Here is a 27032-nt window from a genome sequence, read left to right on the forward strand (position 1 = left end):
TAACTCTCCCACGGTTGATAAGCCTTAATAACCCTCCCACGGTTGATAAGTCTTAATAACTCTCCCACGGTTGATAAGCCTTAATAACCCTCCCACGGTTGATAAGCCTTAATAACCCTCCGACGGTTGATAAGTCTTAATAACTCTCCCACGGTTGATAAGTCTTAATAACTCTCCCACGGTTGATAAGCCTTAATAACCCTCCCACGGTTGATAAGCCTTAATAACCCTCCCACGGTTGATAAGCCTTAATAACCCTCCCACAGTTAATAAGCCTTAATAACTCTCACGGTTGATAAGCCTAATAACCCTCCCACGGTTAATAAGCCTTAATAACCCTCCCACGGTTGATAAGCCTAAATAACTCTCCCACGGTTGATAAGCCTTAATAACTCTCCCACGGTTGATAAGCCTTAATAACTCTCCCTCGGTTAATAAGCCTTAATAATAAAAGTAGAGAGAATATCTCCACTTCCTCTTCCCAATATCACCTTTCAAACTATAAACTAAATATATATAGTTAATATACATCTTATTTATATAAGACGCCGGAAGTAATGTTTCTGAAGCCTCCTCCCCTCTGGCGGCCAGTGGGGTTAAGATCCCAAACGTCGTATAACATGTTACATTCTCAGTGTATTTATAATGTCGTGATCAAGTGCTCGCCGCGGTAGGCGGGGTGCCTCAGTGGACCCCGTTATGATAATGTAGACAATCAAAATTGGACAAATGTAAGTATATCCTGTGTTGAGAGAGAAGGGGAGAGGGAGAGAGAGAGAGAGGAAGGGAGAGGAGGGAGAGGAAGGGAGAGGAGGGAGAGGAAGGGAGAGGAGGGAGAGGAAGGGAGAGGAGGGAGAGAGAGGAAGGGAGAGGAGAGAGAGAGAGAGAGGAAGGGAGAGGAGAGAGAGAGAGGAACGGAGAGGAGAGAGAGAGAGGAAGGGAGAGGAGAGAGAGAGAGAGGAATGGAGAGGAGAGAGAGAGAGAAAGGAAGGGAGAGGAGAGAGAGAGAGAGAGGAAGGGAGAGGAGGGAGAGAGAGAGAGGAAGGGAGAGGAGAGAGAGGAAGGGAGAGGAGAGAGAGAGAGAGAGGAAGGGAGAGGAGAGAGAGAGAGAGAGGAAGGGAGAGGAGAGAGAGGAAGGGAGAGGAGAGAGAGAGAGAGAGGAAGGGAGAGGAGAGAGGAAGGGAGAGGAGAGAGAGGAAGGGAGAGGAGAGAGGGGCTCTCAATCACCACCTCAAAGCGGTCCACAAAGGACCATCGGAAGCGGCGCCTCTCGCTCCGGGCGCTGTAATTGGTCGTTTGCATGTTGGGGGAACGGTGATTAGTCAGTTTTATTTGTGGTGTGTTCCGCCAGGAGGCGTCTGTGGGGGTGTGGGGCGCTGCTGTGGGGGTGTGAGGGTGTGGGGCGCTGCTGTGGGGGTGTGGATGTGTGGGGGGCTGCTGTGGGGGTGTGGGGCGCTGCTGTGCAGGTGTGGGGCGCTGCTGTGCAGGTGTGGGACGCTGCTGTGGAGGTGTGGGACGCTGCTGTGGGGGTGTGGGGCGCTGCTGTGGGGGTGTGGGGCGCTGCTGTGCAGGTGTGGGGCGCGGCTGTGCAGGTGTGGGACGCTGCTGTGGAGGTGTGGGAGTGTTGCCGGCAGTATAGGTAAGTGCTAAAGATCAAGTACTCACTTAGTTGTACTCACCAAAATGATTTCTGTTGGGGCTCAGCTTTGGTCCCGCCTCTCAACTGTCAATCAACTGGTGTACAGGTTCCTGAGCCTATTGGGCTCTATCATATCTACATTATAAACTGTGTATGGAGTCAGCCTCCACCACATCACTGCCTAATGCATTCCATCCGTTAACTACTCTGACACTGAAAAAATTCCTTCTAACGTCTCTGTGGCTCATGTGGGTACTCAGTTTCCACCTGTGTCCCCTTGTTCGAGTCCCACCCTTAGTAAATGGTCCTTGTTGACCAGACCACACACTAGGAGGTGAAGGGACGACGACGTTTCGGTCCGTCTTGGACCATTCTCAAGTCGATTGGCGACTGTCGACTTCGACTTGAGAATGGTCCAGGACGGACCGAAACGTCGTCGTCCCTTCACCTTCTAGTGTGTGGTCTGGTCAACATACTTCAGCCACGTTATTATGACTCATCGCCTGTAAATGGTCCGTATCCACCCTCTGAATTCCTCAGAGAATGTTATGTAATCTACCGTGTCTACCCAATCGTGTCTACCCAAAGTCTACTCTTTTCAAGCCTTTTTCTTTATATATTAGCTGTCTTCCAACATTCTGGCAGGTCTCCTGTTTCCAGTGAACCATGTTATCTTAGCTCCTGTTATCTTAGATTCACTCCTATAGTAGCCGTGATTACATTTTGGTTGGGTTATGGTTATATTGACGATGTCATGTTCACACTGCCTCTCTGCTTCTCTCCTCACTCTGAGGTACTCACTCCTGGGCCCTCTGGCGACGCCTCAGCTCTCTGGTGTCATGTCTGACGTTTCTCCCTGCTCTTGTACTTACTTTGTTCCATTGCTTGCCTCGTTCAACAAAGGAGTCCTCATTTGCATTATTTTGTTTTGGGCTGGGATGAACTGGCTTAGTGCCTCGGGGTGGTACTGCTCTTCTATTCCCATGGTATTTCCATGGTATTCCCATGGTATTTCCATAGTATTCCCATAGTATTCCCATAGTATCCCCATAGTATTCCCATAGTATTCCCATCTTCTTGAGGTTATCTTGAGATGATTTCGGGGCTTTAGTGTCCCTGCGGCCCGGTCCTCGACCAGGCCTCCACCCCCAGGAAGCAGCCCGTGACAGCTGACTAACACCCAGGTACCTATTTTACTGCTAGGTAACAGGGTGAAAGAAACTCTGGCCATTGTTTCTCGCCGGCGCCTGGGATCGAACCCAGGACCACAGGATCACAAGTCCAGTGTGCTGTCCGCTCGGCCGACCGGCTCCCATAGGAAAATATAGGAAAAATTTCATTATAGTTCCCTCTTCAGTATGCCAACCTTGTGCTTTCTGGGTTGGTTAGTTTAGTTTAGGTTAGGTTAGTTTATGGTTGGAACAACCAACCTTGAGTTGGTTGTTCCAGCCTCCACCAGTCATGGAGCAGCAGTTATGGCGGCCCCATGCCCGCCTTAATTGTTTCTTAATTATCAGGGGAAAGCGCCAAGCCATTTCGACTATATAGCACTGGGAAGGGGGTCAGGATGCGGATTAGGGATGGGACGGGGGAAAGGAATGGTGCCCAACCACTTGTGGACGGTCGGGGGTATTGAACGACGAACTGTATGAAGCGAGACCGTCGCTCTACCCTCCAGGAAGCAAGTGATTGGACTTGGCCGCCTTAAGAGGATAATCATTACGTCATAAGTGTATGAATGGGTTGTTAAGTCCTGTTAGTCCTCGTTACCTGCTCGTTATCGCCACCTCTCCACTTACTAGGATTCTTCCATTACTCTTGATTCTCATATTACTTTATTGTCTTGTTGTCTAATTAATATAGCAGCCAGTTGTATGATATAAGATTTTGTATATTATATATTATAGCATGCTGTAGGGTGCCTGAGTTGCATTATATTGTATGAGGCTTTTGGGTTAGGTTTCTGAGGTAGTTTCTCCGTGTGGACGGTTGACCATATTCGGATGTGGCCAGTGTGGCAACATTGTAGTCAAGTGAGTGTTTATAGTTTTACCTTGATTAATTCCCATATTTGGTTGCCGTTATTTTGTATGGAATGTTGTACCAGTGTTTGCTACTCTATAGATTGATAACGTTTTGAATATTGGTGCTGCATTTGTTTATTAGAATTTCTCCAATGTTTATGTGGATGTTTGGTTGATTTTTTGGTAGACGCTTGGTCTGCGTACCAAGGCGTGGGCAGTGGCGTGGCAGCTGTTGTCGAGAGGAGATGTGTGGTTAAGTCAGTTCTCACTGTTATTTTTAGTTCCTTTAAAGTAATTTCCCTGGTGTGATGATATTGTATATATATCTCTCTACTTAATCCATGTTTTGGTGATAGTGCTCATGTCTCGATAAGGAGGTTATTCTATGATTTGCACAGCTGAAGAATATTTCTGGGTATTTATTTATACATTTAAATATTGTTATGTTTGTCCCCCTTAGCATAAATATATTGTTGTCCATTTTATGCAGTGATGTATTTATACCCCGGTCTGGTCGACGACCGGGGTCGAGGCCTGGTCGACGACCGGGCCGCGGGGACGCTAAGCCCCGGAAGCACCTCAAGGTAAGGTACCCCTAGAGAAAAGTTGGCAAGGCCGAGTTATCATTTTCTTTACACTGCGAGGAGAAGAACCTTATTCAGTCTCGAGGGTGGTAACAGATAGGTCTTAACAACCCTCCAGAGGTTGATAGGTCTTAACAACCCTCCAGAGGTTGATAGGTCTTAACAACCCTCCAGAGGTTGATAGGTCTTAACAACCCTCCAGAGGTTGATAGGTCTTAACAACCCTCCAGAGGTTGATAGGTCTTAACAACCCTCCAGAGGTTGATAGGTCTTAACAACCCTCCAGAGGTTGATAGGTCTTAATAGCCCTCCAGAGGTTGATAGGTCTTAATAGCCCTCCAGAGGTTGATAGGTCTTAATAGCCCTCCAGAGGTTGATAGGTCTTAACAACCCTCCAGAGGTTGATAGGTCTTAACAACCCTCCAGAGGTTGATAGGTCTTAACAACCCTCCAGAGGTTGATAGGTCTTAATAGCCCTCCAGAGGTTGATAGGTCTTAATAGCCCTCCAGAGGTTGATAGGTCTTAACAACCCTCCAGAGGTTGATAGGTCTTAACAACCCTCCAGAGGTTGATAGGTCTTAACAACCCTCCAGAGGTTGATAGGTCTTAATAGCCCTCCAGAGGTTGATAGGTCTTAATAGCCCTCCAGAGGTTGATAGGTCTTAACAACCCTCCAGAGGTTGATAGGTCTTAACAACCCTCCAGAGGTTGATAGGTCTTAACCCTCCAGAGGTTGATAGGTCTTAATAGCCCTCCAGAGGTTGATAGGTCTTAATAACCCTCCAGATGTTGATAGGTCTTAACAACCCTCCAGAGCTTGATAGGTCTTAACAACCCTCCAGAGGTTGATAGGTCTTAATAACCCTCCAGAGGTTGATAGAACTTAATAACCCTCCAGAGGTTGATAGGTCTTAACAACCCTCCAGAGGTTGATAGGTCTTAACAACCCTCCAGAGGTTGATAGACCTTAACAACCCTCCAGAGGTTGATAGACCTTAACAACCCTCCAGAGGTTGATAGACCTTAACAACCCTCCAGAGGTTGATAGGTCTTAACAACCCTCCAGAGGTTGATAGGTCTTAATAACCCTCCAGAGGTTGATAGAACTTAACAACCCTCCAGAGGTTGATAGGTCTTAACAACCCTCCAGAGGTTGATAGACCTTAACAACCCTCCAGAGGTTGATAGACCTTAACAACCCTCCAGAGGTTGATAGACCTTAACAACCCTCCAGAGGTTGATTGGTCTTAACAACCCTCCAGAGGTTGATAGACCTTAACAACCCTCCAGAGGTTGATAGACCTTAACAACCCTCCAGAGGTTGATAGATCTTAACAACCCTCCAGAGGTTGATAGGTCTTAACAACCCTCCAGAGGTTGATAGACCTTAACAACCCTCCAGAGGTTGATAGGTCTTAACAACCCTCCAGAGGTTGATAGGTCTTAACAACCCTCCAGAGGTTGATAGGTCTTAACAACCCTCCAGAGGTTGATAGGTCTTAATAGCCCTCCAGAGGTTGATAGGTCTTAATAGCCCTCCAGAGGTTGATAGGTCTTAACAACCCTCCAGAGGTTGATAGACCTTAACAACCCTCCAGAGGTTGATAGACCTTAACAACCCTCCAGAGGTTGATAGACCTTAACAACCCTCCAGAGGTTGATAGACCTTAACAACCCTCCAGAGGTTGATAGACCTTAACAACCCTCCAGAGGTTGATAGACCTTAACAACCCTCCAGAGGTTGATAGACCTTAACAACCCTCCAGAGGTTGATTGGTCTTAACAACCCTCCAGAGGTTGATAGACCTTAACAACCCTCCAGAGGTTGATAGACCTTAACAACCCTCCAGAGGTTGATAGACCTTAACAACCCTCCAGAGGTTGATAGGTCTTAACAACCCTCCAGAGGTTGATAGACCTTAACAACCCTCCAGAGGTTGATAGACCTTAACAACCCTCCAGAGGTAACCAATCCCAGGCTACATTACTTATAGCATGTCATGGTCTAGCGGGTTAAGGCATGTGCTTGGGAGTACCCTGCGGTGTAGGTTCGAATCCTCTTTATGGCTCCAAGTGATTTTCTTTATGATATATTCTTAAGAATATTATGATCTTAAGAATGATATATTCCTAATAATGTTATATCTATATAACATTCGTAGGATATAACAACTTAAAGTCTATAACGTTTATAAGAATGTTATAATATTGAGAACTGTATATTCTTAAGAATGTAGTGTGTTAATTAACACATCTCTGGAGAGTCACAATGAAGAGAGGAATATTGTCTTACACATTCTCAAGAGACAAAGAACATAGGGTTAAGAACACGAAGTTAAGAACACAAGAACATAGTGTTAGTCTACAGTGATTCATCTGTTCACCTACCTGGAGAGTAGACGACCTAGGGTACTCTACTAGGGTAGATTAGTAGGGGTAGACTACTGTTATGAGAAAGGCAATGTGATAAAGAGTCATCAGAGGCTAGTTGATCAGTATGACCCAGTCTCCTAGGACAGGGTTCTTCATCTTGTTCATCAGAGAATGTTCATAGCAGTCTGTTCATCATATGGAGATAGATGCAGTATTGCATGATGAGTACATGAGAAAGGATGCATTTATGCAACTATGTGGAGGCATACAGTAGGATCGAACCTGCGTAGCTGGTCTCCCAAGACACACCTCATCCCGGGGAGATCAGGAATGGGGGTTCGAGCCCATTAAACAGCCTCAGAATTACATGAAAAGGGTTTCAGGGAGTCTCTGCACCTCAGGTGAGTCAATTACCTAACTCAGGTAATACAGTAGTAGGTAATACAGTAGTTTATTTGAGTGATGAATAAACTCCAGCGTATTAATAACATCACTTTATTCATGATTTTGCAATATACAATACATACAATACTTTTATCATTATATACAAAGGACACATGTATTCTTGTGCAAGGGGGAGCTAAAAATTAACTAGAATTTCTGCGTGAAAAATTACATGTATATTCTGGACAATATTGCACACATACGATGCTACCTCGCCACACTGGCTCATGTGGCTCCTACACACACACACAGGTGTGACTCCACACACACTGGTGTGGCTCCTACACACACACACAGGTGTGACTCCACACACACTGGTGTGGCTCTTACACACACACACACTGGTGTGGCTCCACACATACTGGTGTGGCTCCATACACACACTGGTATGGCTCCATACACACACTGCTGTGGCTCCACACACACTGCTGTGGCTCCATACACACACAGGTGTGGCTCCACACACACAGGTGTGGCTCCACACACACAGGTGTGGCTCCACACACACAGATGTGGCTCCACACACACATGTGTGGCTCCACACACACTGGTGTGGCTCCACACACACAGGTGTGGCTCCACACACACTGCTGTGACTCCACACACACTGCTGTGGCTCCACACACACACTGATCTGACACACTGACGATTTTGCCAACTCATTCTGCCAGCTCCCACCACCATGCGGAGGCTCGAACACATTTCACAAGCTCTCTCATTTTGGCTATTCGAGTCAGTTGAGGAAGGGGGTGTTAGGAGGAGGGGACCAGCCCACGACCTGCGTCGGGGGTGTGGGGTGCCCGCGTGCGTGCAGGGACGCAATTCTTGACGCATATTGAGGACGCAATCCTTGACGCACGCGTAAACATAAACGCAAAATAATCATATGGAGGGGGGGCATAGAGGTTGATAAGCGAAGTATGAGGAGCAGTCGCTAAGCCAATATGGCTATATAGCACATGAAGGGACAGTAAGCAGACAAAATCCTGGGATATTAGACAGACTAAGAGCTGGGATATGAAACGTGTGGATAAAGTAAAGGATCTGGGACCAGATTCACGAAGCAGTTACGCAAGCACTTACGAACGTGTACATCATTCCTCAATCTCTGACGGCTTTGGTTACATTTACTAAACAGTTTACAAGCATGAAAACTTGCTAATCAACTGTTGTTATTGTTATAAACAGCCTCCTGGTGCTTCGGAACTCATTAACTGTTTAATAATTGTAAACAAAGCCGCCAAAGATTGAGAAAAGATGTACAGGTTCGTAAGTGCTTGCGTAAGTGCTTCGTGAATCTGGTCCCAGGTTCGTAAGTGCTTCGTGAATCTGGTCCCAGGTTCGTAAGTGCTTCGTGAATCTGGTCCCAGGTTCGTAAGTGCTTGCGTAAGTGCTTCGTGAATCTGGTCCCAGGTTCGTAAGTGCTTCGTGAATCTGGTCCCAGGTTCGTAAGTGCTGGCGTAAGTGCTTGGTGAATGTGTCGCCCTGGTGGTAAGGGTGGTAGAGTGTAGGTAATGTGGTGAGAGAGTGGTTGTGTTGGTGGGGAGGATAACGGCGCTCTTCATGGGGCTTCCGGCAAGACTTTGTGTCAACGCTCGAGAGAGGCGGCGAGTGCACGACCTGCTGACCTCCTGCTGAGTGGTGTTGGGGCTCACTAGTCCTGGTACCTCATTAGTGCCTCACAAGTCTCTGGTACCTCAGTAGTGCTTCACTAGTGTCTCACAAATCCCTGGTACGTCACTAGACGTGGTACCTCACTAGTGTCTCACTAGTGCCTCACTAGTCCCTGGTACCTCACTAGTGCCTCACTAGTCGTGGTACCTCACTAGTGCCTCACTAGTGTCTCACAAGTCGTTGTACCTCACTAGTGTCTCACTAGTCGTGGTACCTCACTAGTGCCTCACTAGACGTGGCACCTCACTAGCGCCCTCACCGCCTCCTGCTGCCCAACCATAGTTATGACTGGGACTTGAAGGGTGGCGAAGGGTCGTTAAAGAGCGGCTGTTGCAGCTTAGTGCTGCGAGGGGCATTGTGGGGCTGTGGGGGGAGGCGGGGGAAGCCTGGTGTTGTGGGCAGGACGGCCTCACTCCCCAGGCTGCTGCCGGTATCGAAGGCCACTGAGGGTGGCAAATGCGGCAAATGGGCGCCAGGTTGGTTGAGGTAAGTCACCACCCGCCGCAGCTCTTCAATGGCGTTGGATTGCATGAGGATGAAATTCTTGGCCAGTAAAAGTGTGGCAATCTTTGAGAGCTTCCTGACGGAGGGGGAGTGGGCGTAGGGGATAACTGATCGCAGCTCATCCAGGGCGTCGTTTAGGTCGTGCATGCGTCGTCGCTCGCGGGCATTGACAGAAAGTCTTACATGTTTCTGCTGGCGGATTTTTTTAGTGCCAGATGGTAGGGCTCCCGGAGGCCCCCCGGGGCCGCGGGGCAACTCGTCGTCGCTACAGGAGCCGGTCGTGTTGTCGTCGCGGGGGTCGCGTTCTTCCTTGACGGCGGGGGAGCCGCGCCCACTGGCGGGGTCCTGGTTCTCTATGTTGCCTGCCATGGAATGTTCCAGAGGCTGGAGCGTGGGCATGCTCCGTGCGGCCCCCGGGTCCTCCTGAGGCGCCGCGCCCGCCATGTCCCGCGCAACCATGTGACTGCGATTGAGTCCAAGAAGGTCGTTGCGGAGTAGTTGCATAGAGTCGCGGGAAGCCGCATGGTCGTCCCTGGCGTGGGCGTGGTGGAGGTCGCGGTGGTAATATGGCGTGGGCGTGGTGGTGGGGTCGTGGTCTGGGCGGCGGGCGGGGCCCAGCTGGGAGGGGCGCAGGTCTCCGCCCATCAGGTGCTGCACCCCCAACATGGCCGGGTAGGGGAAGGCGCTCATCATGTCTGTCGGGAGACAACAACACTCCGTTACTATTACACCAACTTTATTGACCTAAATACACCTTTACCTAATATAAGCAATTCAATCAGGCTTTAAGGGTGATGAGATGCTCAATTAACTCTTAAAAGAGTTTACTCTAGTCCCCTGAATTGTTTGTAAACAAGGACTTCACATCACATTGTATTCCTCCGCTCGACAAAGTAGTTCCCCGTATTGTGTAAACATTATATAACGCCAAATGACGATTTGTGACAATTTGACCGCGCCATTAGGCTGTTGTTACTATTGACTGCCACAATGTCAATTGTTCACACGCTGTTTAGTGGCCTAAAATCTCTACCCTGGAAAATAGCGAATAGAGCAGCGAATAATTTAATATCAACCCATCCTCCAACATTTATATTATTTAAAGCAACTGTACAACTTACCATTATATACTTAACTACTTAACGCTTGTACCACGACGCCCCGAAGGTGGAACTACTGACTCTCCCCCAAGACGGAACCCCACGGTACCTTCTTCCCGGTTATATAATTACTGCCGGTGAAGAGATGTATTAGGTGAAAGAAACGGTTCCAGCCTGGACTCAACACAGTTATTAAACTGGTGCTCCACACACTCCTCGTGTGTACTATTGGAAAGCTAAATGGTATTAAAGAGAATAATTTAAATTATCTTTGGTTTTACATAAGCAATTACAAGACTAATATACGCAATTATAGACTTAATGAAATTGATATATACGTGCACTATTTTAGGCTTAGGAGAGCATAGTTTCAATGAAATATTGACCAGACCACACACTAGTAGGTGAAGGGACGACGACGTTTCGGTCCGTCCTGGACCATTCTCAAGTCGATTGTCGACTTGAGAATGGTCCAGGACGGACCGAAACGTCGTCGTCCCTTCACCTTCTAGTATGTGGTCTGGTCAACATCGACTATATATTTTTACAGTTTTAAGAAAACCTACAACAGCAGGTTTTCCTTTGTACTTGTTACATTGTATATAACTACATATTCTCAATTGATTATTTTCTTGTTCAGGGCTTCTATCCCTCTGACTAGTGCTCTTGCATCTGGGTTTAATTGGAAGAGAAATACATAAAATAGAACAATCCACCATAAACATCCAAATTACGGAACTATAACTAGGTCATAAAAGTATTTGTGTACGTCTGATACCATACCACTTGTGAAGGAGGAAATGTACATGTTTATCTCTCAGAATGTTTGGTAACAGGTTTATTGTTTGTGATGTGTGTCTATGTATGTACTAACACGTTGTACTGAACGGGGTGAGAATAGCTTGAGCTACCTCATCCCTTTGTGTGTATTTTACCTCAATAAACTTATTTCAATTTCAATTTCAATTCACTCTACCCAGCATGAGAGTAAGCTACCCACCATGAGAGTAAGCTACCCACCATGAGAGTAAGAACAAGACCGGAACGTGAAGATGCCAACATTGAAGACACTGCCCAACATGCCACTACACCTAATTAATCTTTGTATATGGTTCCTCCCCTATTTATGTCCCCTATCCTTCCCCCCATTTATGTCCTATTCTTCCTTTTTGTTTTTATGTATCTTACCACTTTAATGGTATATATATCCAATACGCCGAGGCACTGTCCCCTTACGGGTTCACTATAGCCCGTGCTGCATGGACACTTCGTTCTGAGTACCAATATATATATATATATATATATATATATATATATATATATATATATATATATATATATATATATATATATATGTCGTACCTAGTAGCCAGAACTCACTTTTCAGCCTACAATGCAAGGCCCGATTTGCCTAATAAGCCAAGTTTTCATGAATTAATATATTTTCTCTAAATTTTTTCTTATGAAATGATAAAGCAACCCATTTCATTATGTAAGAGGTCAATTTTTTTTTATTGGAGTTAAAATTAACGTAGATATATGACCGAACCTAACCAACCCTACCTAACCTAACCTAACCTATCTTTATAGGTTAGGTTAGGTTAGGTTAGGTAGCCGAAAAAGTTAGGTTAGGTAGGTTAGGTAGTCGAAAAGCAATTAATTCATGAAAACTTGGCTTATTAGGCAAATCGGGCCTTACATAGTAGGCTCAGAAGTGAGTTCTGGCTACTAGGTACGACATATATATATATATATATATATATATATATATATATATATATATATATATATATATATATATATATATATATATATATATACATATATATATATATATATATATATATATATATATATATACATATATATATATATATACATATATATATATACATATATATATATATATACATATATATATACATATATATATACATATATATATATATACATATATATATATACATATATATATATATATACATATATATATATATATATATACATATATATATATATATATATATATATATATATATATATACATATATATATATATATATATATATATATATATATATATATATATATATATATATATACAATACAGAGGTCTATTAAATATTAAATACAGAGGTCTAGCACACTGCTACAGCTTTGTTCCGATCGGCTCGGAGACCCTCGGTTCGTGGGGAAAATGTGCATTGAAGTTCCTGAAGGAATTGGGGGACAAATTGATCAGCACTACAAAAGACCAGAGAGCAAAAAGTTTCTTGTTCCAGCGCCTCAGTGTTGCGATTCAGAGGGGAAATGCCTGTTGCGTCTTGGGCACTAGTCCAACTTCAGAGGAATTCGAAGAAGTGTTTGACTTGCAACAATGATCGAACCCGTCTGTGACATTCATCAATGTTTCCCATTGTTGTGTTCTTCAAGAGATCCATAACCTTTAAGCACCTTTTTGCATTATTGTTTTTGTATCAACCCATGTATATCTTGTAACCATCAAATGCATAATAAAGCACAAAAAATATTCAAGGAAGGGGGTGGTAGGAGAAAAGCACACAGAAACTGTATTGGAGGGGATCTAAACATTCCCTCTAATGCGTTATGCGTGGTTTCCTCCGAGGCTATGGGTCCCCCTTCTTCCAGCTAGAGGTGGTACTCCCTTCCTATTATATTAGATCTTAAATATATATATACATATATATATATATATATATATATATATGCGGAAAATTCACAAACAAATGGGAAAGGAAGATGAACGTTTCGGCCGTTGTCAAGACCAGACTGACTAAGAGGGTATGCAGCCCAGAGTTTTTTGATGAAGAGATTACTAAAATATATGAAATTACGAAGAGTTTACAATATCCTAAGATGTTTTTGGATTGCTCGTCCGGACAAGCTTAGCGTACGTTTTATAATCACGTTCCCAGAGCGAAACCAGAAATTAGTAACTCATTGGCGGTACCTCATGCGATGAGGCTTGAAAAACTGTCTCCGGTTTTTAAGAAACTTAATATCAATTTGGTGTTCACTAATAGTACAATCAAGTACAATTTAATAAAAAAATCCCCTGGTACAGCAGGTTGTGTGTATTCGATTCCCTGTAATGATTGTGATTCTGTGTACCTTGGACAAACAGGAAAGTCCTTACAATTGCGGTTGTCACAACATGCTTATAGTATTAGAACTGCCAAAACGTCTAGTGCATTGTATCTACACACGAGTTTATGTGATCACACTATTAAGTGGAATGGGGCGAAAAGCATTACCAATTGTGGTGGTTTCGTGGAACGGAATTTGATTGAGTCTGCTCTAATCAGTGTCTAAATCTTCTCAATGATAGTACTGGAATGTACAAACTTGATCCATTTTTAAGTTACAATATTGCACAACAGTTTAAGAAAAAACTCTGATAGGGTTACTATGTCTCATTTCAATATTATATTCATATATTGTGTTATTGAGGCTTTAAGCTTTCATCCTTATTCTCTGACCGCTTAATCCTATTATTCTAAGGTAAATCTATACCTGCTTCTGGGTAATTCTTTACCTGGGGATATGTGGTCATATTCAGGTGTTGACCTGAACCCTCCCTGTGTTTCTCCTGGTCAGTCTGGTCTTGACAACGGCTGTACAGCGGCCGAAACGTTACTCTTCCTTTCACATTTCTTTCTGAACTTTCCGCATACAAATGATCAGTGTTTCGTGACCGTCAATTACACACACACACATATATATATATATATATATATATATATATATATATATATATATATATATATATATATATATATATATATATATATATATATATATATATATATCTTTGTGTATTTAACTCATCCTTGTTTCTGTGATCCCTGTCAATACGGAAGCCTCGGGTAGAAATCAGTGCTAGTGGCTGTACAAGAATGTAACAACTCTTGTATATATAAAAAATAGTGCATGATAAATGATTTATGAATAATATTGATATATAGACTTGAATATAAAATGATTTATTGATTTAGTAGTTACACCACCACCAGCTAAACCATGATGAGCTATAAGTACCTAAAATAACTTACACCGAGTTTGGAAGGTACCAGATGATAAGAAGAATTACAAGAAATTACAAAGAAATTATGTTTATCACTCAGAATGTTCAGTAATATGTTGTGATGTGTGTCTGTATATATGAACACGTTGTACTGAATGGAGTGAGAATAGGCTACCTCATTTCTGTGTGTATTTTTACCTCGATAAACTTATTTCAATTTCAGTTGGTACACATAATGCTATTTTTACAAGATGCCCACCTTGCTCAGGTGTGGGTAAGACACACACTTAGGTGAAAGAAATACCCGTCTACACTCAGGTAATTACCTAAGTGTAGTTACAGGATGAGAGCTACACTCGTAGTGTCCCGTCTTCCCAGCACTCTTTGTCATATAACGCTCTGAAACTACTGACGGTCTTGGCCTCCACCTTCTCACTTAACGTGTTCCAACCGTCTATCATTCTGTGAAAGTGAACTTTCTTATGTTTTCAAGGCGCGTTTGTTTTATTAGTTTGAATTGTGTCCTCTTTGTTTTTGAGGCTGCAGGTTTAACATCTTCTTTGTTTAATTTGTCGATTCTTGTTTCTGTTTTGTACGTAGTGATCATATCACTTTTTTTTCATCTCTCTTCTAACATTCGTATATTTAGCAACTTTAGGCTATCTTCGTAGCTCTTGTCCTGCAGTTCCGGAGGCCATTTAGATGTAAGTCATTCCACCTTTTCCAGTTTATTGATGAGCTTCTTAAGATATGGGCAGCATACGACCGTTATATATTCCAGCTTTGTTTAGTCTCACAAGTCATTAATAATATTTTGCCATCCATGTACCTTAAAACTATTCTAAATTTTGAAAGTGTAGCATAGGCTCCTCGCACAATATTTTTTCATATGGTCCTCAGGTGACAGTTTTCTATCCACAACCACCTCTTGCTCTCTTTCTTTATCAGAATTTGTAGGTTGTGTGTGGCCTATTTTCTCCTATCCCACATTCAATAACGTGGCATTTGTTCACGTTAAATTCCACCGGCCAGGTGTTGCTCCATACACTTACGTTATGGCGGTCATCTTGAAGGGCATGGCAGTCGTCTGAGTTCTCTGCCCAAGTAGCTTAGCCTCACCATAAAACATGGCCCTTCAGAACGTAAAGTAAGTCACATTAATGTGATATATCAACCAGGAAGTCAGTAGAAGCCATGCAGGGATATGTAGTAGTGTTCTAGTGCCTCCGCCTTACCGTGGCGGAATGGGCTAAGGCAAGCACCTGGTAATCGCTAAATCGTTGGTGTAAATCCTCGCATTGCTTCAAATTATTTTCTCTGTACATAAAACTCTAATGAATAATAATACTAAATTTTATATATAAGGACAAACCTATTTTTTGTATACACAGTACGTTAAAATTTATGAATACGTCTTGGGGGGGGACTGCCGCCGCTTTAACAAGCCTTGCGTGAGGCCAGGTTGCTGATAAGCGCTCCATCGACGTACAGCAAATACCAATAATTATCAACAGAACCTAACCACCTAACCTAACCAAAGTTAAGCCTATTCAGGAAATTTTAGTTGAAATAATATTACCATAGATTGACCAAACCACACACTAGAAAGTGAAGGGACGACGGTCCATACATTACCATATATTTGAGAAAATATCAATTTTGAATACGCAGTGCGCTAAAATTGGTGAATACGTCTTAGGGGATCAGAGGAAGCTTATGTCATCCAGAGGGCAGGTTGACGCATCCTGAACCCTTGCGCCCATTGTCTTATGCTAGGCTACACCATTGCTTTTTTCACAGTCCCTTGACTGCGACCCACAGCAAGCACTGCATGTTGTTTTGTGACCCACAGCAAGCACTGCATGTTGTATTGTGATCCACAGCAAGCACTGCATGATGTATTGTGACCCACAGCAAGCACTGCATGTTGTTTTGTGACCCACAGCAAGCACTGCATGTTGTATTGTGACCCACAGCAAGCACTGCATGTTGTATTGTGACCCACAGCAAGCACTGCATGTTGTATTGTGATCCACAGCAAGCACTGCATGATGTATTGTGACCCACAGCAAGCACTGCATGTTGTATTGTGATCCACAGCAAGCACTGCATGTTGTACTGTGACCCACAGCAAGCACTGGGTGTTGTATTGTGACCCACAGCAAGCACTGCATGTTGTATTGTGACCCACAGCAAGCACTGGGTGTTGTATTATGACCCACAGCAAGCACTGCATGTTGTATTGTGATCCACAGCAAGCACTGGGTGTTGTATTGTGACCCACAGCAAGCACTGCATGTTGTATTGTGATCCACAGCAAGCACTGGGTGTTGTATTGTGACCCACAGCAAGCACTGCATGTTGTATTGTGATACAGTTCCTGTGTCTAATACATCACACAAACTCTGTGAATTACGATCCTTTGTTTACAATTCTCACATGATAAATGTAACAGTTGGAACCTATTCAATTAAACAACATATTTGTATTTTTAGCAAGAATATAGACAATTAAAAAGAAACATTTTGCAAGAAATTCTTGCAAACAAATACAGTAAACAATATATAGTTTTAAGTTTTAATTTAAGAAGGATTTTGTTTGTTCTTAAATAGTTGATTGACAACTTGGAACACAAGACAATGTTATACACATATCTGGTGCAGTTCAAGTTCAAGTTCAAGTATGTTTATTGAGATAAGCAATAAATACATCTCAAAGGGATAGAGTAGCTTAGGCTATTTCTACCCCCCCAATCTGGTGCAGTGTTGCTTTGGTGTTGGTCTCTCGCGTTTAATTGTTAATGTGGAAAATCGTAGTTCACAAAAATAATTAGCAGTAAAAGGTGATTGTGTGAAAATAATATTTTTTTTTGACTTAAAAGTGGAAATTCTCATTTAACCTTAAATCCAAAATGATGATCAATTTAATTGCTCAAAAATCATTCTTGAACGACTAAGATGCAGCAGTTCCAGGGCCTGTTGCTTGGACACCATCACTAGCCTAAACTGCCGCGATGAGTGGGAATGATGAGTGATGAGTGGGAATGATGAGTGATGAGTGGGAATGATGAGTGATGAGTGGGAATGATGAGTGATGAGTGGGAATGATGAGTGGGAATGATGAGTGATGAGTGGGAATGAGGCTGTCGCTCTCGCTTGCTAATTTCTGGTGGACTTTTTCACTCTTTGGCGACCCATTATATTTATTCAGCGACCCACTAATGGGTCGGATGCCGTAGTTTGAATAACCCGGGGCTACACCAATTGACCAATTATAACCGCGCAAACTGTTATCTACAGTGACGTCACAACTAGAGGAAACGTGATTGGCTGAAATCATTATTTACGTCCCAGCAGTCGCCAGAGACAGTGGCGTCATAGCAGTTGGGATTGTCGTGCTACGGAGGACGCACGCGTCATCGTAGAAGACGTACACGTCGTCGTAGAAGACGTACACGTCGTCGTAGAAGACGTACACGTCGTCGTAGAAGACGTACACGTCGTAGGGACGTACACGTCGTCGTAAAGAACGCAGGGAAGCGTCTTGGACGACTGAGAACATGATAAGGTAAGTCACAATGCTTCTGGAACAACCTGTCCTCCCACCTCACGCGTCGATACCTTTACGGAGTCGACCAACACGTTGTAAATACGACGAATTAACATCCATCCCAGAGCCGTAATGTTTACGTTTTCAGGCATCGGCCTTGATAGGTTAGGCGGGTTGCTTGGGTTCGTACGGTACCGATTAGGCAAAACAGTTGTATTCCGTTTTTTACTTTGAGGTAAATTGAGAGAATATGTGGGTTTGAGGCCCCCACACCTGTCACCCTACACACCTGTCCCCCTACACACCTGTCACCCTATACACCTGTCACCGTACACCTGTCACCCTACACACCTGTCACCGTACACCTGTCACCCTATACACCTGTCACCCTACATACCTGTCACCCTACATACCTGTCACCCTACATACCTGTCACCCTACACACCTGTCACCCTATACACCTGTCCCCTCCCCCCTTGCCTGTGGCGTCACATGATATAGGATTAAAAAAAGGCCCCAAGATTAGTTGTTCAAGGTCACCGCTAATTTTAACAAATATAAACTGACCTATCTTATATGACCAGAGGGGGGGGGGGTCTTGGATAATATAACATGATATATTGTCATAATCAACACCAATCAACCAAAGCCGTCAAAGATTGAGGAAAGATGTACACGTTCGTAAGTGCTTGCGTAACTGCTTCGTGAATCTGGCCCCTTGAGTGGAAGGTGACCCTCAACTTGTCCTCAGGCTAGGCTCGTCAAACCGGCGGCCAAGGCCTCCGTCAATTTGACCGGACTGGGTATTGACAATTTGTATTGTCTGAATTATTATCTATTATTACACGGTTGAATGAGGGGAATAGTTAGGCCTACGTTAGGTTGTTAGGGTGTTGGGCGTTATTAGAATTGTGATCACGAGGGTGCAGGAGTTATATAGGCCGGGCTGGAGTAGAGGCGGTGGAGGGACCACTACTCGCGAAGAGAACACGCGGCATCACTGGTCAGTCCTGTGTATAGTGTTCCTTACTCATAAACAAGGGGCTTGGCGGCTGGATTAACGACCATCCACATAATACACATACCAATATTGACCAACAGTACCTAACCAGCTATCAAGTCCACTACGGGCTCACCATAGCCCGTGCTGCTTGGAATTTTTGTTCCCAGTAGCTGAATCTTATACAACAACAACAACTATTAAATAATAATTCAGAAAATATAAAGTGTCAATACACAGTCTGGTAAAAATTGACTGGAGCCTCGGCCGCCGGTTTGACGAGCCTAGCGTGAGGGCAGGAAGTAGAAAATGTATTGAAGGATTAATACACCTTTGTCCTCTCGCCTAATACGTCATCTTTTTACCGCATAGTCGATGCCGGTAAATATCTGACGAATCACTGAAGATTAAAGCGACGCGATGTTGACTTTTCCTATCTATCGGTCTCGGTAAGTTAGGTGGGTTGCTTGGGTTGATAGGTTGGTGAGTTGATAAACATGCCCACCTTCAACACCTGCCCCACCTTCAACACCTGCCCCACCCTCAACACCTGCCCCACCTTCAACACCTGCCCAACCCTCAACACCTGGCCCACCCTCAACACCTGCCATCAACACCTGCCCCACCCTCAACACCTGGCCCACCCTCAACACCTGCCCCACCCTCAACACCTGCCCCACCTTCAACACCTGCCCCACCGTCAACACCTGCCCCACCTTCAACACCTGCCCCACCCTCAACACCTGGCCTACCCTCAACACCTGCCCCACCCTCAACACCTGCCCCACCTTCAACACCTGCCCCACCTTCAACACCTGCCCCGCCCTCAACACCTGCCCCACCTTCAACACCTGCCCCACCCTCAACACCTGCCCCACCTTCAACACCTGCCCCACCCTCAACACCTGCCCCACCTTCAACACCTGCCCCACCTTCAACACCTGCCCCACCCTCAACACCTGCCCCACCTTCAACACCTGCCCCACCCTCAACACCTGCCCCACCCTCAACACCTGCCCCACCTTCAACACCTGCCCCACCCTCAACACCTGCCCCACCCTCAACACCTGCCCCACCTTCAACACCTGCCCCACCCTCAACACCTGGCCCACCCTCAACACCTGCCATCAACACCTGCCCCACCCTCAACACCTGCCATCAACACCTGCCCCACCCTCAACACCTGCCCACCCTCAACACCTGCCCCACCCTCAACACTTGCCATCAACACCTGCCCCACCCTCAACACCTGGCCCACCCTCAACACCTGCCCCACCTTCAACACCTGCCCCACCCTCAACACCTGGCCCACCCTCAACACCTGCCCCACCCTCAACACCTGCCCCACCCTCAACACCTGCCCACCCTCAACACCTGCCCCACCCTCAACACCTGCCCACCCTCAACACCTGCCCCACCCTCAACACCTGCCCCACCTTCAACACCTGCCCCACCCTCAACACCTGCCCCACCCTCAACACCTGCCCCACCCTCAACACCTGGCCCACCCTCAACACCTGCCCCACCCTCAACACCTGCCCCACCCTCAACACCTGCCATCAACACCTGCCCACCCTCAACACCTGCCCACCTTCAACACCTGCCCACCTTCAACACCTGCCCCACCTTCATCTGCCCCACCCTCATCACCTGCCCACCCTCAACACCTGCCCACCTTCAACACCTGCCCACCTTCAACACCTGCCCCACCCTCAACACCTGCCCACCTTCAACACCTGTCCACCCACAACACCTGCTTACCTTCAACACCTGCCCCACCCTCAACACCTGGCCCACCTTCAACACCTGCCCACCCACAACACCTGCCCCACCCACAACACCTGCTCACCTTCAACACCTGCTCACCTTCAACACCTGCCCACCCACAACACCTGCTCACCTTCAACACCTGCTCACCTTCAACACCTGCCCACCCACAACACCTGCCCACCCACAACACCTGCCCACCCACAACACCTGCCCACCTTCAACAACTGCCCACCCACAACACCTGCCCACCCACAACACCTGCCCACCTTCAACACCTGCCCACCTTCAACACCTGCCCACCTTCAACACCAGCCCACCCTCAACACCTGCCCACCCACAACACCTGCCCACCCTCAACACCTGCCCACCTTCAACACCTGCCCACCCTCAACACCTGCCCACCCTCAACACCTGCCCACCCACAACACCTGCCCACCCACAACACCTGCCCACCTTCAACACCTGCCCACCTTCAACACCTGCCCACCCTCAACACCTGCCCACCCTCAACACCTGCCCACCTTCAACACCTGCCCACCCACAACACCTGCCCCACCCTCAACACCTGCCCACCTTCAACACCTGCCCACCCACAATATCTGCCCACTCACAACACCTGCCCACCCACAACACCTGCCCACACACAACACCTGCCCACCCTCAACACCTGCCCACCTTCAACAACTGCCCCACCTACAACACCTGCCCACCTTCAACACCTGCCCACCCTCAACACCTGGCAAGGTGACTGATGGTGGTGTACAGTTACTGGCCAGGCAGGGTGATGACATTGGTGTATAGGTACTGGCCAGGCAGGGTGATGACACTGGTGTACAGTTACTGGCCAGGCAGGGTGATGACACTGGTGTACTGGCCAGGCAGGGTGATGACACTGGTGTAATGGCCAGGCAGGGTGATGACACTGGTGTACAGTTACTGGCCAGGCAGGGTGATGACACTGGTGTACAGTTACTGGCCAGGCAGGGTGATGACACTGGTGTACAGTTACTGGCCAGGCAGGGTGATGACACTGGTGTACTGGCCAGGCAGGGTGATGACACTGGTGTACTGGCCAGGCAGGGTGATGACACTGGTGTACTGGCCAGGCAGGGTGATGACACTGGTGTACTGGCCAGGCAGGGTGATGACACTGGTGTACAGTTACTGGCCAGGCAGGGTGATGACACTGGTGTCCTGGCCAGGCAGGGTGATGACACTGGTGTCCTGGCCAGGCAGGGTGATGACACTGGTGTCCTGGCCAGGCAGGGTGATGACACTGGTGTACCGTTACTGGCCAAGCAGGGTGATGACACTGGTGTACAGTTACTGGCCAGGCAGGGTGATGACACTGGTGTACTGGCCAGGCAGGGTGATGACACTGGTGTACTGGCCAGGCAGGGTGATGACACTGGTGTACTGGCCAGGCAGGGTGATGACACTGGTGTACTGGCCAGGCAGGGTGATGACACTGGTGTACTGGCCAGGCAGGGTGATGACACTGGTGTACAGTTACTGGCCAGGCAGGGTGATGACACTGGTGTACAGTTACTGGCCAGGCAGGGTACCTGGTTGATACCTGGTTGATGGCGTTCTGGGAGTTCTTCTACTCCCCAAGCCCGGCCCGAGGCCAGGCTCGACTTGTGAGAACCAGTGTCATCACCCTGACACTGGCCAGTACACCAGTGTCAGGGTGATGACACTGGTGTACTGGCCAGGCAGGGTGATGACACTGGTGTACAGTTACTGGCCAGGCAGGGTGATGACACTGGTGTACAGTTACTGGCCAGGTAGGGTGATGACACTGGTGTACAGTTACTGGGCTGGCAGGGTGATGACACTGGTGTACAGTTACTGGGCTGGCAGGGTGATGACACTGGTGTACAGTTACTGGCCAGGCAGGGTGATGACACAGGTGTACAGTTAGCCAGGCAGGGTGATGACACTGGTGTACAGTTACTGGCCAGGCAGGGTGATGACACTGGTGTACATGTACTGGCCAGACAGGGTGATGACACTGGTGTACAGTGGCAGGGTGATGACACTGGTGTACAGTTACTGGCCAGGCAGGGTGATGACACTGGTGTACTGGGTAGGCAGGGTGATGACACTGGTGTACAGGTACTGGCCAGGCAGGGTGATGACACTGGTGTACAGTTACTAGCCAGGCAGGGTGATGACACTGGTGTACAGGTACTGGCCAGGCAGGGTGATGACACTGGTGTACAGTTACTGGCCCGGCAGGGTGATGACACTGGTGTACAGTTACTGGCCAGGCAGGGTGATGACAATGGTGTACAGTTACTGGCCAGGCAGGGTGATGACACTGGTGTACAGTTACTGGCCAGGCAGGGTGATGACACTGGAGTAATGGCCAGGCAGGGTGATGACACTGGTGTACAGTTACTGGCCAGGCAGGGTGATGACACAGGTGTACAGTTACTGGCCAGGAGGGTGATGACACTGGTGTACAGTTACTGGCCAGGCAGGGTGATGACACTGGTGTACAGTTACTGGGCTGGCAGGGTGATGACACGAGTACAGTTACTGGCCAGGCAGGGTGATGACACTAGTGTACTGGCCAGGCAGGGTGATGACACTGGTGTACAGTTACTGGCCAGGCAGGGTGATGACACTGGTGTACAGTTACTGGCCAGGCAGGGTGATGACACTGGTATACAGTTACTGGCCAGGCAGGGTGATGACACTGGTGTACTGGCCAGGCAGGGTGATGACACTGGTGTACAGTTACTGGCCAGGCAGGGTGATGACACTGGTGTACTGGCCAGGCAGGGTGATGACACTGGTGTACAGGTACTGGCCAGGCAGGGTGATGACACTGGTGTACAGGTACTGGCCAGGCAGGGTGATGACACTGGTGTACAGTTACTGGCCAGGCAGGGTGATGACACTGGTGTACAGTTACTGGTCAAGCAGGGTGATGACACTGGTGTACTGGCCAGGCAGGGTGATGACACTGGTGTACTGGCCAGGCAGGGTGATGACACTGGTGTACTGGCCAGGCAGGGTGATGACACTGGTGTACAGTTACTGGCCAGGCAGGGTGATGACACTGGTGTACTGGCCAGGCAGGGTGATGACACTGGTGTACAGTTACTGGCCAGGCAGGGTGATGACACTGGTGTACAGGTACTGGCCAGGCAGGGTGATGACACTGGTGTACAGTTACTGGCCAGGTAGGGTGATGACACTGGTGTACTGGCCAGGCAGGGTGATGACACTGGTGTACTGGCCAGGCAGGGTGATGACACTGGTGTACAGGTACTGGCCAGGCAGGGTGATGACACTGGTGTACAGGTACTGGCCAGGCAGGGTGATGACACTGGTGTACAGTTACTGGCCAGGCAGGGTGATGACACTGGTGTACAGTTACTGGCCAGGCAGGGTGATGACACTGGTGTACAGTTAATGGCCAGGCAGGGTGATGACACTGGTGTACAGTTACTGGCCAGGCAGGGTGATAACACTGGTGTACTGGCCAGGCAGGGTGATAACACTGGTGTCCAGGTACTGGCCAGGCAGGGTGATGACACTGGTGTACAGTTACTGGACAGGCAGTGTGATGACACTGGTGTACTGGCCAGGCAGGGTGATGACACTAGTGTACTGGCCAGGCAGGGTGATGACACTGGTGTACAGTTACTGGCCAGGCAGGGTGATGACACTGGTGTACAGTTACTGGCCAGGCAGGGTGATGACACTGGTATACAGTTACTGGCCAGGCAGGGTGATGACACTGGTGTACTGGCCAGGCAGGGTGATGACACTGGTGTACAGTTACTGGCCAGGCAGGGTGATGACACTGGTGTACTGGCCAGGCAGGGTGATGACACTGGTGTACAGGTACTGGCCAGGCAGGGTGATGACACTGGTGTACAGGTACTGGCCAGGCAGGGTGATGACACTGGTGTACAGTTACTGGCCAGGCAGGGTGATGACACTGGTGTACTGGCCAGGCAGGGTGATGACACTGGTGTCCTTGCCAGGCAGGGTGATGGCACTGGTGTACAGTTAGCCAGGCAGTGTGATGACACTGGTGTACAGTTACTGGCCAGGCAGGATGATGACACTGGTGTACAGTTACTGGCCAGGCAGGGTGATGACACTGGTGTACAGTTACTGGCCAGGCAGGGTGATGACACTGGTGTACAGTTACTGGCCAGGCAGGGTGATAACACTGGTGTACAGGTACTGGCCAGGTAGGGTGATAACACTGGTGAACAGTTACTGGCCAGGCAGGGTGATAACACTGGTGTACAGGTACTGGCCAGGCAGGGTGATGACACTGGTGTACAATTACTGGCCAGGCAGGGTGATGACACTGGTGTACAGTTACTGGCCAGGCAGGGTGATGACACTGGTGTACAGGTACTGGCCAGGCAGGGTGATGACACTGGTGTACAGTTACTGGCCAGGCAGGGTGATGACACTGGTGTACAGTTACTGGCCAGGCAGGGTGATGACACTGGTGTACAGGTACTGGCCAGGAGGGTGATGACACTGGTGTACAGTTACTGGCCAGGCAGGGTGATGACACTGGTGTACAGGTACTGGCCAGGAGGGTGATGACACTGGTGTACAGTTACTGGCCAGGCAGGGTGATGACACTGGTGTACAGGTACTGGCCAGGCAGGGTGATGACACTGGTGAACAGTTACTGGCCAGGCAGGGTGATGACACAGGTGTACAGGTACTGGCCAGGCAGGGTGATGACACTGGTGTACAGTTACTGGCCAGGCAGGGTGATGACACTGGTGTACAGTTACTGGCCAGGCAGGGTGATGACACTGGTGTACAGTTACTGGCCAGGCAGGGTGATGACACTGGTGTACAGGTACTGGCCAGGCAGGGTGATGACACTGGTGTACAGTTACTGGCCAGGCAGTGTGATAACACTGGTGTACAGGTACTGGCCAGGCAGGGTGATGACACTGGTGTACTGGCCAGGTAGGGTGATGACACTGGTGTACTGGGCAGGCAGGGTGATGACACTGGTGTACTGGGCAGGCAGGGTGATGACACTGGTGTACTGGCCAGGCAGGGTGATGACACTGGTGTACAGTTACTGGCCAGGCAGGGTGATGACACTGGTGTACAGTTACTGGCCAGGCAGGGTGATAACACTGGTGTACAGGTACTGGCCAGGCAGGGTGATGACACTGGTGTACTGGCCAGGCAGGGTGATGACACTGGTGTACAGTTACTGGGCAGGCAGGGTGATGACACTGGTGTACAGTTACTGGCCAGGCAGGGTGATAACACTGGTGTACAGGTACTGGCCAGGCAGGGTGATGACACTGGTGTACAGTTACTGGCCAGGCAGGGTGATGACACTGGTGTACTGGCCAGGCAGGGTGATGACACTGGTGTACTGGCCAGGCAGGGTGATGACACTGGTGTACTGGCCAGGCAGGGTGATGACACTGGTGTACTGGCCAGGCAGGGTGATGACACTGGTGTACAGTTACTGGCCAGGCAGGGTGATGACACTGGTGTACAGTTACTGGCCAGGCAGGGTGATGACACTGGTGTACAGTTACTGGCCAGGCAGGGTGATGACACTGGTGTACAGGTACTGGCCAGGCAGGGTGATGACACTGGTGTACAGTTACTGGCCAGGCAGGGTGATGACACTGGTGTACAGGTACTGGCCAGGCAGGGTGATGACACTGGTGTACAGGTACTGGCCAGGCAGGGTGATGACACTGGTGTACAGTTACTGGCCAGGCAGGGTGATGACACTGGTGTACAGTTACTGGCCAGGCAGGATGATGACACTGGTGTACTGGCCAGGCAGGGTGATGACACTGGTGTACAGTTACTGGCCAGGCAGGGTGATGACACTGGTGCAGAGAGTCACCCTAGAAGGAAGGGTCCTCGTAACCTTAGACATTAAGAAAGTATTCACTTCACATACTTACCTGTGAGTGTTGCAGAGTGTATGGCAAGAGGTCACCCTCGAGGACCCGGCCCTGCCACTCTTGGGTCACCCTTGGTCACTCTTCGGGCCGCCACTCTAAGGCTCTCTGACACTGTCTTAGGGCCACTGGCCGGGGCTCACACGGCTGTCTCCACCTGTCTCCTTGGTGCTAATTACAGGTACACGACGTCACGATTCACTTGACATTTCTGTGGGTTGGATCACAGCTGTGAGTGATGGACACCAATGATGGTCGGAGAGTCTGGTCGCGACGCCTCCCAATCTGTCCGCAGGACGAAGAGCGCCGCGCCATCACACTCTCCCGCGCTTTTTGTCCGCCTCGGCCAATCACAGGCCGTCGCTGGGAAAGTAAGCCGTAACGGTGGC

The 27032-nt window shown here is 47.9% G+C and overlaps 2 protein-coding genes across 2 annotated transcripts in view; both read right to left on the minus strand.

The window, feature by feature from the left end:
- LOC138366399 (uncharacterized) overlaps positions 1–2690 on the minus strand; it is an 8227-nt gene extending 5537 nt beyond the window's left edge. The window contains exon 1 of the mRNA XM_069327441.1: positions 2512–2690. Within this exon, the coding sequence (XP_069183542.1) occupies positions 2512–2690 (179 nt within the window). The remainder of the gene's footprint in view (positions 1–2511) is intronic.
- A 4412-nt stretch (positions 2691–7102) lies between these two features.
- Oli (Olig family) lies at positions 7103–26947 on the minus strand. The gene is made up of 2 exons (XM_045741558.2): positions 26647–26947; positions 7103–9938 (listed from the first exon to the last, which is right to left on the minus strand). Exon 2 carries the CDS (start codon positions 9934–9936, stop codon positions 9022–9024), a length of 915 nt encoding a protein of 304 aa, XP_045597514.1. The 5' UTR covers positions 9937–9938; positions 26647–26947; the 3' UTR covers positions 7103–9021.
- Positions 26948–27032: the final 85 nt, after the last annotated feature.

This window comes from Procambarus clarkii, chromosome 19 (genome assembly GCF_040958095.1).
Source record: "Procambarus clarkii isolate CNS0578487 chromosome 19, FALCON_Pclarkii_2.0, whole genome shotgun sequence".
Taxonomy (NCBI): Eukaryota; Metazoa; Arthropoda; class Malacostraca; order Decapoda; family Cambaridae; genus Procambarus; species Procambarus clarkii.

Bases quoted from the DNA above. Each gene is read 5' to 3' on its own strand.
- Oli (XM_045741558.2), bottom strand. From the start codon at position 9,936: ATGATGAGCGCCTTCCCCTACCCGGCCATGTTGGGGGTGCAGCACCTG.